The sequence below is a fragment of the Hyperoodon ampullatus genome, assembly GCF_949752795.1.
Source record: "Hyperoodon ampullatus genome assembly, chromosome: 2".
NCBI classification, from domain to species: Eukaryota; Metazoa; Chordata; class Mammalia; order Artiodactyla; family Ziphiidae; genus Hyperoodon; species Hyperoodon ampullatus.
The window spans coordinates 105,430,835-105,446,107 of NC_136915.1; the positions used below are offsets into that span (position 1 = coordinate 105,430,835).

General features: G+C 40.5%; 2 protein-coding genes across 2 annotated transcripts in view; one reads left to right on the forward strand and one right to left on the reverse strand.

The window, feature by feature from the left end:
• GDAP2 (ganglioside induced differentiation associated protein 2) overlaps positions 1 to 7,688 on the reverse strand; it is a gene marked incomplete at its 3' end in the record, with an annotated part of 70,421 nt that extends 62,733 nt beyond the window's left edge. Inside the window, exon 1 of the mRNA XM_079696623.1 lies at positions 7,666 to 7,688. The remainder of the gene's footprint in view (positions 1 to 7,665) is intronic.
• A 3,834-nt stretch (positions 7,689 to 11,522) lies between these two features.
• Positions 11,523 to 15,273, forward strand: part of WDR3 (WD repeat domain 3) — a gene marked incomplete at its 5' end in the record, with an annotated part of 34,231 nt that continues 30,480 nt past the window's right edge. Inside the window, 2 exons of the mRNA XM_079698003.1 lie at positions 11,523 to 11,693; positions 12,909 to 13,118. Of these exons, the coding sequence (XP_079554129.1) occupies positions 11,523 to 11,693; positions 12,909 to 13,118 (381 nt within the window). The remainder of the gene's footprint in view (positions 11,694 to 12,908; positions 13,119 to 15,273) is intronic.

Genomic DNA, 15,273 nt, shown 5'->3' on the forward strand with positions numbered 1-15,273 from the left:
CGTAGAGGCTGGTTTGGCTAGAGTACAGTGAGCTAGGTAATGAGTAGCAGGTGATGAGGTTGGTGAGCCAAGGAAAGGCCAGATGATCTAGTTTGTAAGCCATGATAAGAAGTTCAGATCTTAATGTAAATGAGGGTAAGCTATTAGAGGGTCCCTATAAGGATAATGACTTAATATAAATATATGAAAAAGTTACTCTAGCTACAGTGAAACTGAGTGGGGGCAAGAGTAAACACAGAGACCAGTAGAAAACGACTGGAGTAATCTAGGTGATGGTGATGAAGGTGGTGAAGAATGGTTAGAATTGGAATGAATTTTGAAGGTAGGGTCAACAAGACTTTCTAAATGCACCTGAGGGGGTGAGGGAAAAGAACAGAATCAAAGGTTCCTCCTAGATTTCCTGCTTGAGCAATTAAATAGATGGTAATGCTACTTAGAGAGAAGGAAAAGACTGGAGTAGGTTGCAGGTGGAGTAATAATCAAGGTACTTTTTTCCTTATGTTTTTGCATGTGTTAGTTTGAGATGCCCATTATATGCCCAAGTGTGTATATCAAACATGCAATTGGCTGGCTACATGAGGCTAGATAGAGCCCAGAGGATAGGTCAGGCTAGATATAAATTTGGAAGTCTCAGCATATGGATGGTATTTAAGACCACCAAGAGAGAAAATGCAAACAGAGAATAGATCCAAGGACTCAGTCCTAAGGCCAAATTTAGAGGCTGGAAAGAGGAAAAGTTAAAAAAAAAAAAGATAGAAAAGCATTGATAAGAATGGAAGATCTGGAAAGTGTGGTACCCTAAAAGCCAAGTGAAGAAAGTAATTTTAGATAGAATGCTCAAGAGGGATCATCTAGGGTTAAATGCTACTGAAAGGTTGAGTAAGGACTAAGAACTAATTAGTCTGTTTGGTAAATTGGAGATCGCTGGTAACACTGAACATACATGAGAGCAGAGAGATGATTAGGGAATGACAGCTGGTATGTGAACTTCCTGAGAAGCTTTTCTGTATGATCCTAATGTTTGTTAAGAGTCAAGGAGAAAAAGCATGCCCTTCTATACCTAATTTCTTGCTGTTTCTTGCTGAGAGACATGGGATACTATTTGGAATGAACCATGGATTTGACACAATATTCTAATTCCTGCACCAACACTGTGTGGTAGGAAATGTGCTCATTTATATAACAACTTCAGAAAAGCCTTGTAGATCATACCAGGATAAAATTGTATCAGAGGATTATTCTTATTTGTTACTAAGTACTCCTTTGATATTATTTTGAAATAAATAAACTAATTTTATCTCAAAGTTGGTGTTTAGTCCATCCAATTGGCCTTTGAAACTAGAGGCAACCACAAGTCCTGTTCATCAGTTCACAAGTATTCAGCCTGGAACTGGACAAGCTGAACAGAGTACAAGTGAAGGCTACACTCACTGTCTATGGCTGAACTGCCTTGAGCTCAATGGAATGACACCCTGCAGAAATTCATAATTTCAAAAAATTATCCACAGGTTTTTGGTGACAACTCATGCTGAAATTTCTTAACCATAATATTAAAAATTTCATTAAAAACAAACTTAGTTTTCATTTTGCAAACTTGAATGTCAAATTACAGGACAAAATCACTTCTTTAAAATAACTTTTCTTTCCAATTCTTAGTAATACTCACTTATAGAACATTTGAAAGATACCAAAAAGTAGTTCCTACCTTTTTCTGTGATAGGTAAAATCATAAGGTACGTACAATTTTGAATCCGGTTTCTTTAGTATTTTAAGGTAAATACTTCCGTATGCAATTACACTTTGAGGCAGAAGCAGAATGGTAAAAGCTTGGGCTCCGTTATCAGAAGGCCTGAGTTTGGGGTGAGGACCTACCACCTAATAGTCATATCATCTTTGACTCTAAACCAGAGTTTTCTTATTTCTAAAATAGGAGTAATGTACTACTATGGTTATTGTGAGAATTAAATGATATAATATGTATTAAAATTGCACAGCAGGGACTTCCCTGGCGGTCCAGTGGTTAAGACTCTGCCTTCCAATGCAGGGGGTGCAGGTTTGATCCCTGGTTGGGGAGTTAAGATCCCACATGCCTCTTGGCCAAAAAGCCAAAAAAACATAAAACAGAAGCAATATTGTAACAAATTCAATAAAGACTTTAAAAAAATGGTCCATATCAAAAGCATCTTTAAAAAAAAACTGCATAGCAGAGCACCTGGCATCGAGCAAGGCACAATAAAAGTTACAACTTCCTCAGAGCCAATGTGAAAGTCACCTGCAACACTGTTGAGATAAAGAGATGTTTTCATGTGTGGCAAAGACCAAGACACTCACTGTCAAAGACTCTCTAATGAGCATCAGATAAACCAAAAAACAAATTGGTGAATTAAGATACACTCTTAATTATCTCAATGTCTGCCCTTGTAATGACTTGTTAACCCCTAACACCTAGGTCAAGCCTACATCTGTTTTCTCTAATCTGCTCCTGTGCCAGTAGGGAAGAAGAAAATCAGAAGTTATCCTCTCTGCTGTCAAAACAAATACATGGTTTCCTATGTTAGCTTGGCCCTCCATCAACACTAACAGAAAACTGTTTTGAGTCATTCTTGGATGACTCTATGCTATTCCACACAGCATCTGTGATAGACAGCCTCCAAGATGTCCTTCAATGATACCTGCCTCCTGATATTAATGCCCTTGTGTAGATGCCTCCCATAATGAATAAGGCTGGCCAGTGTACCCAACTGGATACTGCAGAAATGACAGTGTGTGACTTCCACGGATGGATCATAAAAGATATTGTGGCTTCTGCCATGCTCTCCTGGACTGCCTGTTCTGGGGAAGTGAGCTCTCGTGACATGGGGACACTCATGCAGCTCATGGAAAAGCCCCTGTGGGGAGAAACTGAGAGTTCCTGCCAACAACCAGCATGAACTGCCAGACATGGGAATGAATCACCTTGGATCCTCCAGCCCCAGCTGACATCTTGACCACAACCTCATGAGAAACCCTGAGCCAGAACCACAAGACTAAGCAACTTTTGAATTCCTGACCCATAAAAACTGTGAGGTAATAAATGCTTATTTGCCTATTAGGTCCCAGGCATTCATTCATTCAAGCACTGTTAAGTGCTGAGTCTCTGTCTAATGGAAGAGATAGCCCCACAAAAATCACACAAAGATATAATCGTAGAAATACATACATAGTTAAAATGTGATAAGTGTCCTACAATAAAGAAGGGGGGGAGCTATTTAAATTGAAGAGGCAGAGAATGTCTCTTCCAGATAGTGAGAGTTGAGACCAAAAGTAGAAGAGTTTTACAGGCTGCAGAAAGGGTACATCTGGGCGCCTTAAGGCAGGAAAGAGCCTAAGACACTAAAGGAACAAAAGAAGGCCAACTGTGGAAGTTACAGAGAACCACAGGGTATTAGATATGTTACAAATATGCTTTCTAATCCTTACAATAATCCTGCAAAGTAGGTATTAGAACACTTATTTTACAGTGAGGGCACCAAGACCCAAAGGTTCAATTATCAGCTCAAGGTAACAGAACTAGTAAGTGGTACCTTGAGATCCAAATCAAAGACCAGCTGGCACTAAAACCTGTGCCATTTCCATTACATCATATCCCATTGCCTTCCTTCTTTTCCTGATGCTCTGAGAAAAGAGAAGTCATTGTTCAAATTATCTCAACTTCTCTCCAACTCAAAATGTCTCTATCTTCATTCACTCTTTCCAACTTCCAAGTGATTTTCAGGTATATTCCACACTTTTAAGCCTGCCAAATCACCTTCATTTAAGCATTTTACTGCACCTGACTAGCTTTCCTCTAAGAGAATGTAATAACATCAAGTATCCCTTCACTACACCTGATCTCTCCTTCCCCTGAGTCTCTTGCTCTCAAATTTTTTCCCTACCCCATTTCTTCAGAATACCAACAAACTCCTCTTTTCACCATTTAACTTTAAGAGTAATCTGTTTCACAGCTCTACTTCCTTTTCCTCCATGTATTCAACCCACTGAAGTTCTGTTTCCATTATTCCATCAATAATTCTCCAAATGTCAAGTCCAAGAGCGAATCAAATTTTAGCTGCATCCACTATTGATTATTCCCTCCCTGAAACTCTATTATCTTCTTTGACAGTGCACTCTGGTGGTTCTCCTATATGTCCAACCACATCTTGTCAGTATAGTTTGTTGGATCTTCTTCCAAGATCTTAAAAGTCATTGTGACACACAAGATACTGAGTGTTAAATGAGTAATAGGTAATGTTCAGAGCTCTTACTGTAGAGCAAAGTTTAATGGCATTATATGAAAGTGTCATGGCATTTAACAATGAATTCTTTTTCAGCTCCATCTCTAAACAGAAATGTATTTTTCTCATCAAAAAGAGATTTAAATCTCCCCCTCCCCCAACACACACACCTTGGCAATAAAGCCAATGGAGCAGCAAAGCCAAGCTAGGCAGGAAAATCTGATCCTTGATCCTTAAGGAACAGTGGTTCTTAACATTCTTGGAGTCACAGACCCCTTGGAGAATTATATGAAATATAAAAACCCTTTCATCACCCAAGTTGTAACTACATGAGCTCATACAAGCACAGGTCTGGAAAAAAATCTGAGGGGTTTCTCAGACGCAAATTAGGAATCCCAGTGATAGAATACAGAGTGCTCGGATAAGGAAAGGAGAAGGGGAAGGCTACAATAATCTACAGCTTTAGCCAGAATTCTGGATAACATTAAAGAGCAGGACTTTCCACTGAAAATCAATTGATCAGTCCTGTATTTTGAACAGGTTCATAAGCAAACACAAAACCTTACTAAAAACGCTCCTGAAGCAAGACATTTACGTCCTAGGATCTCAAAGTTTACATGGAACAAACAGAAGATTGCAGAATCAGATCTATTTCCTTAGCCATACTATCTTAATGGTTATCTTCAGTACCTCCCTAGATGCGGATAAAGAGAACCCACTATGTATCTTTTACAATTCAAATTAGTAATGAGTATATAACAGTTCTTATTACACTGTAGCTCATCTTTTTTTTCTCAAAATCTTGTCAGCTTTTAGTTTAAGAAGTCCTCCAAATAGTGCTTTATATGATTAATTGGATTGGTTATAGGGATTAGACTTTTATTGTTCAAGACAGGGCAGAATCAGGCAGAACATCTTGGATCACTGTCTCAAAAAAATCTGATTTTTTGTCTGAATAAAGAGAAAATGATATCATTTAAAAGAGAAAAGAACTTTAAATCTGTTTTCTTATTCTTCAAAATGCTTACATTGATTAGATAGGCCTGGATAAAAGTACAAAGAGAGCTGGTCCATGCTTTTGACCTCCATTCATTACCAGCTCTATTTCACTGTTTTTGTATAAATTATAGGTTTACCATTCTCTATGTCTTTATGTCTTTGTATTTCAATATTTTAAACTTCAAGGTACTTAGATACTTCTGCACAATACCCCTATCCCAACACCAAATCTGTTATATTTAAGAATCATTCTATGCAAATAGAAAGAATGACTTTTTAGAAAGTTACTTATATGGAAAAACAAATGGAAGCAGTCAAATATGTCAACAATAAATACAGTATAACAAAAGATTTCTAAGTTGTGTTAATAGCCCAGGTCAAATTTAACACCATCATTCAAAACCAGCCAAACACGTGCTCTCTCTAATGGTGAGTTAGTAGTACCACCTTCATATTAAAAGAACTTTACTATGTTTCATCTATCGATGTCTAAACTGAAGAAGATGATTCCTGTGTACTGGTTTACATGTGTGTGAGTGGCAGGTTCTGGGTCTACTGTGCTGTGTCGTGACTGTCAGTGTTTCTCTAGTTTTGCAGTAACGCCGTGTTGTTATTTATGCTCTGACAGACTGTCACGTGGTAGGTTCTTTCTCAGGATCTCAATTTAACTATTATTTATTGATATATCGTCGCCTTTGAAACGCTTCTACTGGCACAACTTATTGTTAAAGTTTTGACTCCAAAATAAAAAAAGAACTTTACTATGTTTCAATTATAAAATTAATACATTGAGCAATTCTGAAACTTAAGAAACTAAGGTTGTGCTCTTGAAGTAGTGCATTGGGAAGTTATAAGATGCATTATCTTAGCACTCAATCGAAGTTGCTTACAACAACTTTCATTAAAATTATTTTTTCTGGGAATTCCCTGGCGGTCCAGTGGTTAGGACTGGAGAGGGCGCAGGTTCTATCCCTGGTCAGGGAACTAAGATCCGGTAATCTGCGCGATGCGGCCAAAACATAATAATAATAAATAAAACAAAATTATTTTTTCCATTTGTGATTGTCCTTTCCCATAATATTTAATAATGTTAAATTAATTTTTAAAGATAAAATCATGACTCATTCTAATACAAAAGTGAACATGGTTCAAGATTTTATTTAACTCACAAAGGAACCAGCCAGATGGTTGATAAAGGGAGTCCCAAAATTGGGCTCATTAATAGATCAGGAATACTGAAATGAATGTACGTGAGGCAAAACTTCCACTCAACCTCTAAAAGACATGTAGAATTTTCATGTCTACAGATAAAATGATTTAGTATTGACAGTAGTTATCTACAGTTTATACAGCTATAAAATAACTTTCTTAGAATCAGATAATACAAGGGGTGTCATCGAGATGGAATCTAGACTATGTACTAAAGCACGTTTTCTCCTCATATATATACACTTTTTTCGTATATTAGCCATACACGCTCACCTAAATGCTCCCTTCCCCATCAAACTTAACTGAAGTAAGTCTGTTGCCACAATTTCCTCCCTTCTCATTCATCCAATCCACCGTAGTCTTGTTTCAAACACCTACACTGTTACATCTATTTACAGCCTGATCATATCCGTTCTCTACTCTTATCACTTTCTTGAATATGGCAGACTAGTGAACATGTCTTAAAAACTCAAGAAACGCCTGAAGAAAATCAAGTAATATAGATAAAAGTCTATTTTCTAAGCTATTTTCTATCTTGAAGGCACAGGCTTATTTCTTTTATATACCTATATGTTAGCTTCAATCTTCCACAGCTACAGACATCAGAACTCCATAAACACTTTTATGCAGCCCAAGAATAAAATCGGACAAAACTGCAAGAAAGAAAAGCTAATTCCCACTTGGTGACAGAGTACCTAAAGCCTCAATTACCAAGCTAGGAGGAGTCAGCCCTGGTCACTTCCCCCTCCGGCGACCAAGGAGCGGAAACCAAAAGCCAGACCAATGTCACTCCAGGGACTGCGGAGATCCAGACAACTCAGCATCCTGGGCTCAGCGCCTACCCAGCCCTGATTCGAGCAGCTCTCGGTCCGTGAAACGCCCAGTCCACACGAGCGACCACGCAAACTCGACTCCTGCACCCCAGGGCGCGCGCCTCCCCAGGGGCTAGAGCACCACTGTCCCTTGTGCCCGGGTCTGCCTATCATCTATCTTCTGGTGGGTAACTTCTCCCCGACAGCGCCTCGGGCGAGAGGAACCAGACCAACAGCAGAGGGGGGAGCGCCAGGTTCATTTTTGCGGAGAACTGACAAAACCAGCCCTCTATGCCCGCACCCCCAGCACTGGCCAAGTCCCGTGCGCCTCCCGCCGCGCCCCCGGCCCGCTCCGCCCCGCCTTCCTTCCCGGCCTCTGTCCCGCCTCTCACAGCATTCCGGAGGTCCCATCCGGGAGGTAGGCACGGCGGGTTAAGTTCCTCGTGGAAAGCGGCCGAGCGGCATCCCCGGACAAGCCTTGCCAGGAGCTCCGCGGGCAAAGCAGCCAAAGTCGCAGGAAGCTGGAAAGACCAGCCGCAGGAGCCCTGGCAGGCGAAACACCGCCTTCCGCTCCCGGCCGGCGCTCACCAATCAGAGCCCAGCTCTTACGTCATTTCCCCCAGGAGGCAAAGGGAACGTCGGGCGGAAGAGGCTTCTAGAGCGGACCCGGAAGGGGTGGGTTCGACGGGCGGGTCCAATCAGCCCGGAGCCTCGTGGAGGCCAAGGTAAGGTACTGTGGGTTCGCGGCGGCCGAGCGTGTTTTGCTCCGCTCCTCGGGTTTGTTTAGTCCTGGCTGAGGCCTTCCTGGTGCTGCCAGCAGCGGGCGAGGCAGGGGGATTTGGGGCCGGTCTCGAGGGTGGAGGGGCACCTGGGCCACTGAGGGAGCCCCACCGCCGTCCCTGGGAAGCCGGCCGCGGACACCCGAAGCTGGCGCGTGCGGTGTTGAGCTAGTTCACCTGGCGCCTGCAGGGCTCGCCTGAGGATGGTCTGGCAGCGTGGTGGGTGTGCGGAACCCCCACTTCACCCTCTCCTGACTGAAGAATTGGTTTAGGGACATCTGACAGGTCTGTTCCGGCGGTCCAGCCTTTCAGCGCATCATAGAAGCATGTTTTCGGGGGCTGTGGGTTAAGAAGCAGGGGTGGTAGGGGCATAGAGGAAGGTTAGGTCGTGAGCTCTCTCCGAAAAGCGTATGGAAGTCGTATGGAAGATCGTTGAAGTTTTGAGGCAATGGAAAAGGCTTCCCTTGCCTCAAAACTTCAAAGGAGAATTGGACTAGCCCCAAAGGAAGTGGGCCTCAGAGGGTAACACTTAGGTAGACGGGCGAATGCATGGTATTCTAAGGGGGAGGAACAGTTTGAAGAAGGCAGGTGACAGGACAAGGAGGGAAACCAGCTAGCCTGACAGAAAAGTTTATGCGAGAACTAAAGAGGAATAGATAGGTTGAGTTCTTGCGAACTGCACACTGTTTAGCTCTTAAAGGGTTTTGGGGTAGGATTAGTGCGTTTGAAAAGATTAGTCAGGTAGTATTAATGACTTTTAAAAGAAAAGAATGAAAAACATTGAGGTGGAGGTGCTACATAGTGCAGGAACCCAGTGTTAAAGAGCTGGAACAGAAAGTAGTGGAAAGAGAGAAAAGGATCCTCCTTCAGAGAAACAGGTAGAAGTTTCTGACAAAAGAGAGGACGGAGGCAAAGAGAAATAGTTTAGTGGTTAAAAGAGGAAATTTTGGAGTTTGGTTTGTAATCTGGCTTTGGCACTTAAAACCAGCTGAATGACTTTGAGCTAGCTATTTCATGTCTCTGTGTCTAGTTTCCTTGTCTGTAAAATAGGGATAAGAATAGTACCTATCTTGCAAGGTAAATGTGAAGGATCCTTTTAAGCACTTGACATGTATTAACCCACTTAATTCAATTAATTAATTATGATTAATCCAATTAATAAATATGAAATTAACTGCATGTGTTTACTCAGTTATATACATTTTAATGTATCAGTTACCATATAGTAAGCACTCTTTCAGTATTGGCTGTTTAAATAATATTAATGAGCCAAAGGTTACTACAAGGTTTTGAGCCTGAATGGCTTGGAGAGCTGTGTGTTTTAGAGTCAGAAAAAAATGAGTAGGGTTCAGGAAGCAAGGTAGGTTTGGTTTTATACACGTTAAATGTGATACTGCAACGTGTTCGGATGGGGATGTCTAATAAGCTCTGGGAGCTATATAGTTAGTATTCAGGTATGTGGGCTGGACTGGAAGTAGGGATGTGGTGGGTCCCTGGGCCTAGGCATGCTGTATGAAGTCTCCAAGGAAAATACTGTGGTAGATAGCAGAAGACTACCATGAACAACAATTACAGTTAAGGGGCTGGGGCCAGAGGAGTAAGATGAATTGGTAAAGAATTGATCAAATGGCCCAGGTTAAGAGCGTTTTTGCCATGTTAATATTATCTTTCCTTCATTTTTAACTGGCTTTATGTTGGTTCCTAGGAGAAGAAAAATGAGGCCTGTAAGTGGTCATTAAAAGAAAGTATTAGTACAGGCATTGAATATTTTTTCCTGTTAAAGTAGACTAAAACATCAGGTTGTAATAGAAAGAGACCCTGTAGCGTTAAACCAAACAAACTGAACCAACAACAACAACAAACAAAAACAGCTCCAGGAGAAGGCTGTAACTTCTGTTTAGTATTCTTGTGTTTTTTAAGTTGCACCGGTGTTTGGGGGAATACCTTTCACATTTCCATATTAAGAGCAGACAAGCTTAATTTATCTCTTTCACCAGTTGTCTCTTATGGTAACCAAGTGTTTTCAGTGAATCTGATTTAGTGCAGTTGTTAAAACCAAAGCTGGGTCCGCCCCCCTGTGGGCAGTCAAGCCAGTCTACTGACACCGGGTTGTGGTGAAGGAAAGTGCAGCTAATGCTCAGAAGACACCCCTCCCCCGCACTGGCTTTCAGGGAAAGGTTTTTAAAGTCAAGGTGAATGAGAGGGGGTGGGGCATGTGATCAGCTGGTGGGCATTCTGCTGATTGGTTGGTGGTGAGGTAATTGGGAGTCAACACCATCAACCTTCTAGTTCCAACTGGCCTGGAGTCTCCGTGCTGGTGGTCAGCATACAATTAACTTCTTCCACCTGGTTGGGGTTTCAGTATCTGCAAAACAGCTCAAGGATATGGTTCAGAATATTATCTCCATAGCCCTATGAGGAGGAACGTAAAGATCCTTGATTTTGTTTAATGGCTAAAACTGTTTTTATTTTGTCTTGCTTGATTCCTTCGTTTCTGCATTTTCTCACTTCTCTGATTACATTTGCTCTTTGGAACTCAGGGAAGGCTTAGGAGGCTAAAGGTTTTCTACTAACGGGAGGCAGGTGGAGGACATGGTGCAGCGGGGGGCGAGGGGTGAGGGGCGGCGGTGGTGTCTGACCTGGGAAGGCCCTGTAGTGTCCTGCTTAGTTACACAGGAACTATGGCAACTTTGAAAAACAGTGTGCCAAGTTGTAGTGGTAGTTTTTGCGTGCCAAGGGCAGGTGGCTGCCCTGCTTTGGAAATCCAGGACATACCTGCACGTATTAGTTACAGTAGTTCTCAAAGCGGGGAACCGCAGCAGCAGCAGCATCACTTGAGAACTTGTTAGAAATGAAAAATCTTGGGTCCCACCCCAGACCTACTGAATCAGAAATAGGCCCTGGGGATGCGCGGTGTAGGTGGTTCCCAGCAATTTGTTTTCATAATCCCTTGGGTGATTTAGATACATTCTGGAGTTTGAGAGCCGCTGTGCTCGAAGGTAAGTGCCACAAGATCAGGGATTTTATCTCTAGCGTCTAGATCAGTGCCTGTCTCATTATTAGTGGGTTTACAATAAATGCTCACCAATAAATATTTTCAGTCTCGGCCTGTCCATCTCCGTGTAAAAACTTTGATGGTAGTTGAATGGGCAGAAGCAAATTGTTGAGCTGCATTGAGGCCACATGTCAGAGTTTGTGAGGTGGCCATGACAGTGTGACCAATCCGAAACTTGAGGAGTGAGAGATTACACATTGAGTCAGCAGTGAATAAAAAATGGAGATGTCTGGGTATTTTATGTCAGTAATATATTCAGAGTAAATGAAGGTTTAAGCAACCACAGGTCATGTACTTTTAAGCACATGATACACAGTCGGTGTTTGCCAGCCTAGCAGAACCAAGGTACCCAAAGAACTCAGTTTTCTTTGTCTGCAGGTGCAGCTGCCTCACTTGTGGTATCAGATGTTAGAACATGGGGCTCACCAGGCAGTACCTACGCTATGTTGCCAGTGCAGTCTTTGGCCTTATTGGCAGCCAGAAGGGTAATATTGTCTTTGTGACACTTCGTGGTGAAAAAGGACGCTATGTGGCAGTACCAGCCTGTGAACATGTTTTCATCTGGGACGTAAGGAAAGGAGAGAAGGTACGTGAGAAATCACCTAGATTGATATTGATTTATGGGTATTTGAGGGTGGAGGCAGAAGTGGGAGAGCTCTGCTTTGTCATGCACAGACTTTTTTTTATTTTTTTTATGTGTGTGCCTCTAGAAATTTTTTGTTTTCCTTTGGGTCTAGATAGCCAAGCATCACATTCTATTGTGCTCTTCTACACTATATTTCTTCTTTTTTTTTTTTGCTGTACGTGGGCCTCTCACTGTTGTGGCCTCTCCCGTTGTGGAGCACAGGCTCCAGACGTGCAGGCTCAGCGGCCATGGCTCACGGGCCCAGCCGCTGCGCGGCACGTGGGATCTTCCAGGACCGGGGCACGAACCCGTGTCCCCTGCATCGGCAGGCGGACTCTCAACCACTGTGCCACCAGGGAAGCCCTACACTATATTCTGAAAACCACAACCAAAAGAGCTTACCTCTTAGGTATTTATTTGTAGTGATATTTACAGGTAATTATTTGTAATCATTATTCCCAACATGTTTGTTTTTCTCTACTTTACCAGTTCTCCATTTTTCAAGTTCTTCTACTTGCCCTCACAACTAGTTATAGAATATTAAGCATTTAAAAGGAATATTGCTATGTTGACTGAATCTTTTCCTTACTTATGCAGATGAGGCCCAACGGTTGTTAAACTAGCCTTTGATATTTTGTATGACTCTGAATTCCCAAGCCTACCGCTTCTGCCAAACAAAATAGAGGCATTTTGATCTTGTCCACTCACTTTGTGACCTCCAAGAGGTTAATACTTGGATACTTAGTGTCCCCCAGCGTCCCTTGGGGATACATCACTGTAGCACTCCAGTGCCATGCAGGTTGGTTTCTGGGATGGGGCTCAGTTAAATCAAGGATGTGTTTATAACCCTTTATGGAAAATCATTTGGTGTTGACATAGAATAAGGACTTAGTAATTTATTCCATTGCCTGGGAAATTTTGGCATGTATTATGCTAATGTAGAGCTTTGGAGAAATAGTATAGTATAGCTTTACCTTTTCTTGAATGTTTCATTACCCAGTACAAATAATAATTTCTATATTAAAGAACTTGAGATAGAGTCCAGAGTCTCATTATTATTCATAAGAGTGATTTGGAATTACTGATGCTCTTAGTTTTACTGTGCCTGATTATTCCCACACTTTTTCCTTGATGACATGCTTAACTCTGCATTGTTTTTAATTCATATTATTTCAGATTCTCATCCTTCAGGGGCTTAAACACGAAGTCACTTTCTTGTGCCCCTCCCCAGATGGGCTGCACTTAGCTGTTGGTTATGAGGATGGGTCTATCCGAATCTTCAGTCTCCTGAGTGGGGAAGGAAATGTGACCTTCAATGGACACAAAGCAGCAATCACTTCCTTGAAGTATGATCAGCTAGGAGGCAGGCTGGCATCTGGGTCCAAGGTGAGACCTTGAATTAGGTGCCCGGACTTTAATCTAGCAAGGAGTGTAAGGCTACTGCTGAAGCAGGTTATTCACAAACATTGTTGCGTGAAACAGTGGGCACTCGGTGTACAAAACAGTATAGATGGTAGAATAGAGTGAGAAGGATGGATATGAATTGGGTGGTTCATTTTGTTTCCTGTCAGATTCACTGATAAAAGACTATTAAATACAGGAACAAGGTGAGGATGCCCATGATAGTTACTGTGTAACATCATTGTGGATATGCTACCCAAAACAGTACACAAATTAGGGGAACAAAACAAATTGGAAAAGGAGAGTCAAAATGATGATTCTTGGCCGTTCGCTTTGGTAAAATCGGTAGCTTTCCTATATCTCAGTCATCAGAAAATAGAATGTAAATGATTCCATTTACAAAAGTATGTTAAGTAATGGACACAGAAATACTGTGAAACTTTACTAAAGAATGTAACAGAAGACTTGAGTGAATAGAGACACAAACCATGTTCTTGAATGGCAAGACGAAATATTGAAAAGATGCTCATATATTCTAATTAGTTTATACAGATAAAGGAATTTAAATATTCCAAAGGTCTTTTTGTTGCTTTTTTAGAATATGACCAAATGATTTAAAAGAATATATGGAAAAACAAATGAATAATAAATAACAGAATTTTGGGAAAAAATAAAAGTGTTCCAGATTTCTTTTTTCAGGGTTAGATTTAAGAAGTTTCAGATATTAAAATGCATTATGAAGTCATAACTTATAATATGTTATATTAACTTGGCATTAATACAAAATAGTCAGATAGATTACTGCAACCAACTGGGAATCCAAGAAACAAATCCACTTGATATACCTAATTAGTATATTTTAAAGATGACATTTTTGATGAGTAGAAAAATGATGGATTACTTATAAACAGTTGGCTGACTATTTGGGGGGAAATTTAAAGTTAAAACTTTACCTCATGCTGTGTACCAAAGAGTCACGGATTAAAGACTTAAATATTAAGCTATGATATTTTAAGTAAACTAGAAGATATATAAATAAATATTTATTTGATATCAAGGTGGAAAAAGACTTCAAGCATATCAGCAAGGAAAGAAATTATAAAGGAAAAGACTGATAAATTTGAACGCTTGATATTTGAATATTTAAAACATTTGTGCATTTAAACACTATAGGGAAGTTGTCAAGAGTAAATCCTAAGAGTTCTCATCCCAAGGAGAATTTTTTTTTCCTTTTTTTCTTTTTATTATATCTATATGAGAAGATGGGTGTTAGCTGAAGCTATTATGGTAATCATTTCACAATATATGTAAATTAACCTGTAATGCCGTATGCCTTAAACTTATACAATGATGTACGTCAATTATTTTTTCAAAAAAACTGGAAAAAATAAAGGACAATGAAAAAGGGAAAGTATTTAATAGTTCCACTATAAAAGGGAAGGATTAATATGTCTTAATAACCAACAAACAAGTGAAAAATAAGACCCAAAGGAAGATGAAAGACATGACTTGGCAGTTCAAAGGAGGTGCAGAACGGCCAGTAATCACCATAGAGCATGTACAGAATTTCTCATTGGTATTCAGAAACGCAAATCAAATAAACATTGAGAGAGCCTTTCAACTTGTGAAATTAGCACTGTTTTTTGAGCAACTGATAATATCCAGAGATGAAGGGATGGGAAAACTGGCATTGTCATACATATCCTTGGTGGACCTTTAGATTGGTGCAGCCTTTCTGGAGATCACCCTGAACTGCAGACTTAAGATAGAAATACCTTTTACCCCAAGAATTTCCCTTTATAGTTTTTATTCTGATCAGAGATATGTACAAAGATAGAGGTACAAGAATGTTCATTTCTACATATTTATGATAGCAGAAAATTGGAAACTGCCTAAATGGCTGAAATAGAAAAAATTTAAAGTAAATTATGGTGTATCCTTAAGGTTGGTTATTATGTGAGCATTAAAAATGAGAACAGTCTGGAAAAACATGGAAATATATTAAATGAGAAAAAGGAGGAGAGTTATACAGTGATAGGAATAGCATGATCTCAGTTAACAACATATATGTATACATAAAGACTAGAATAGTATACAACAAAATATCTGTGGTGGTTATACCTGGATGGTGAAATCAACT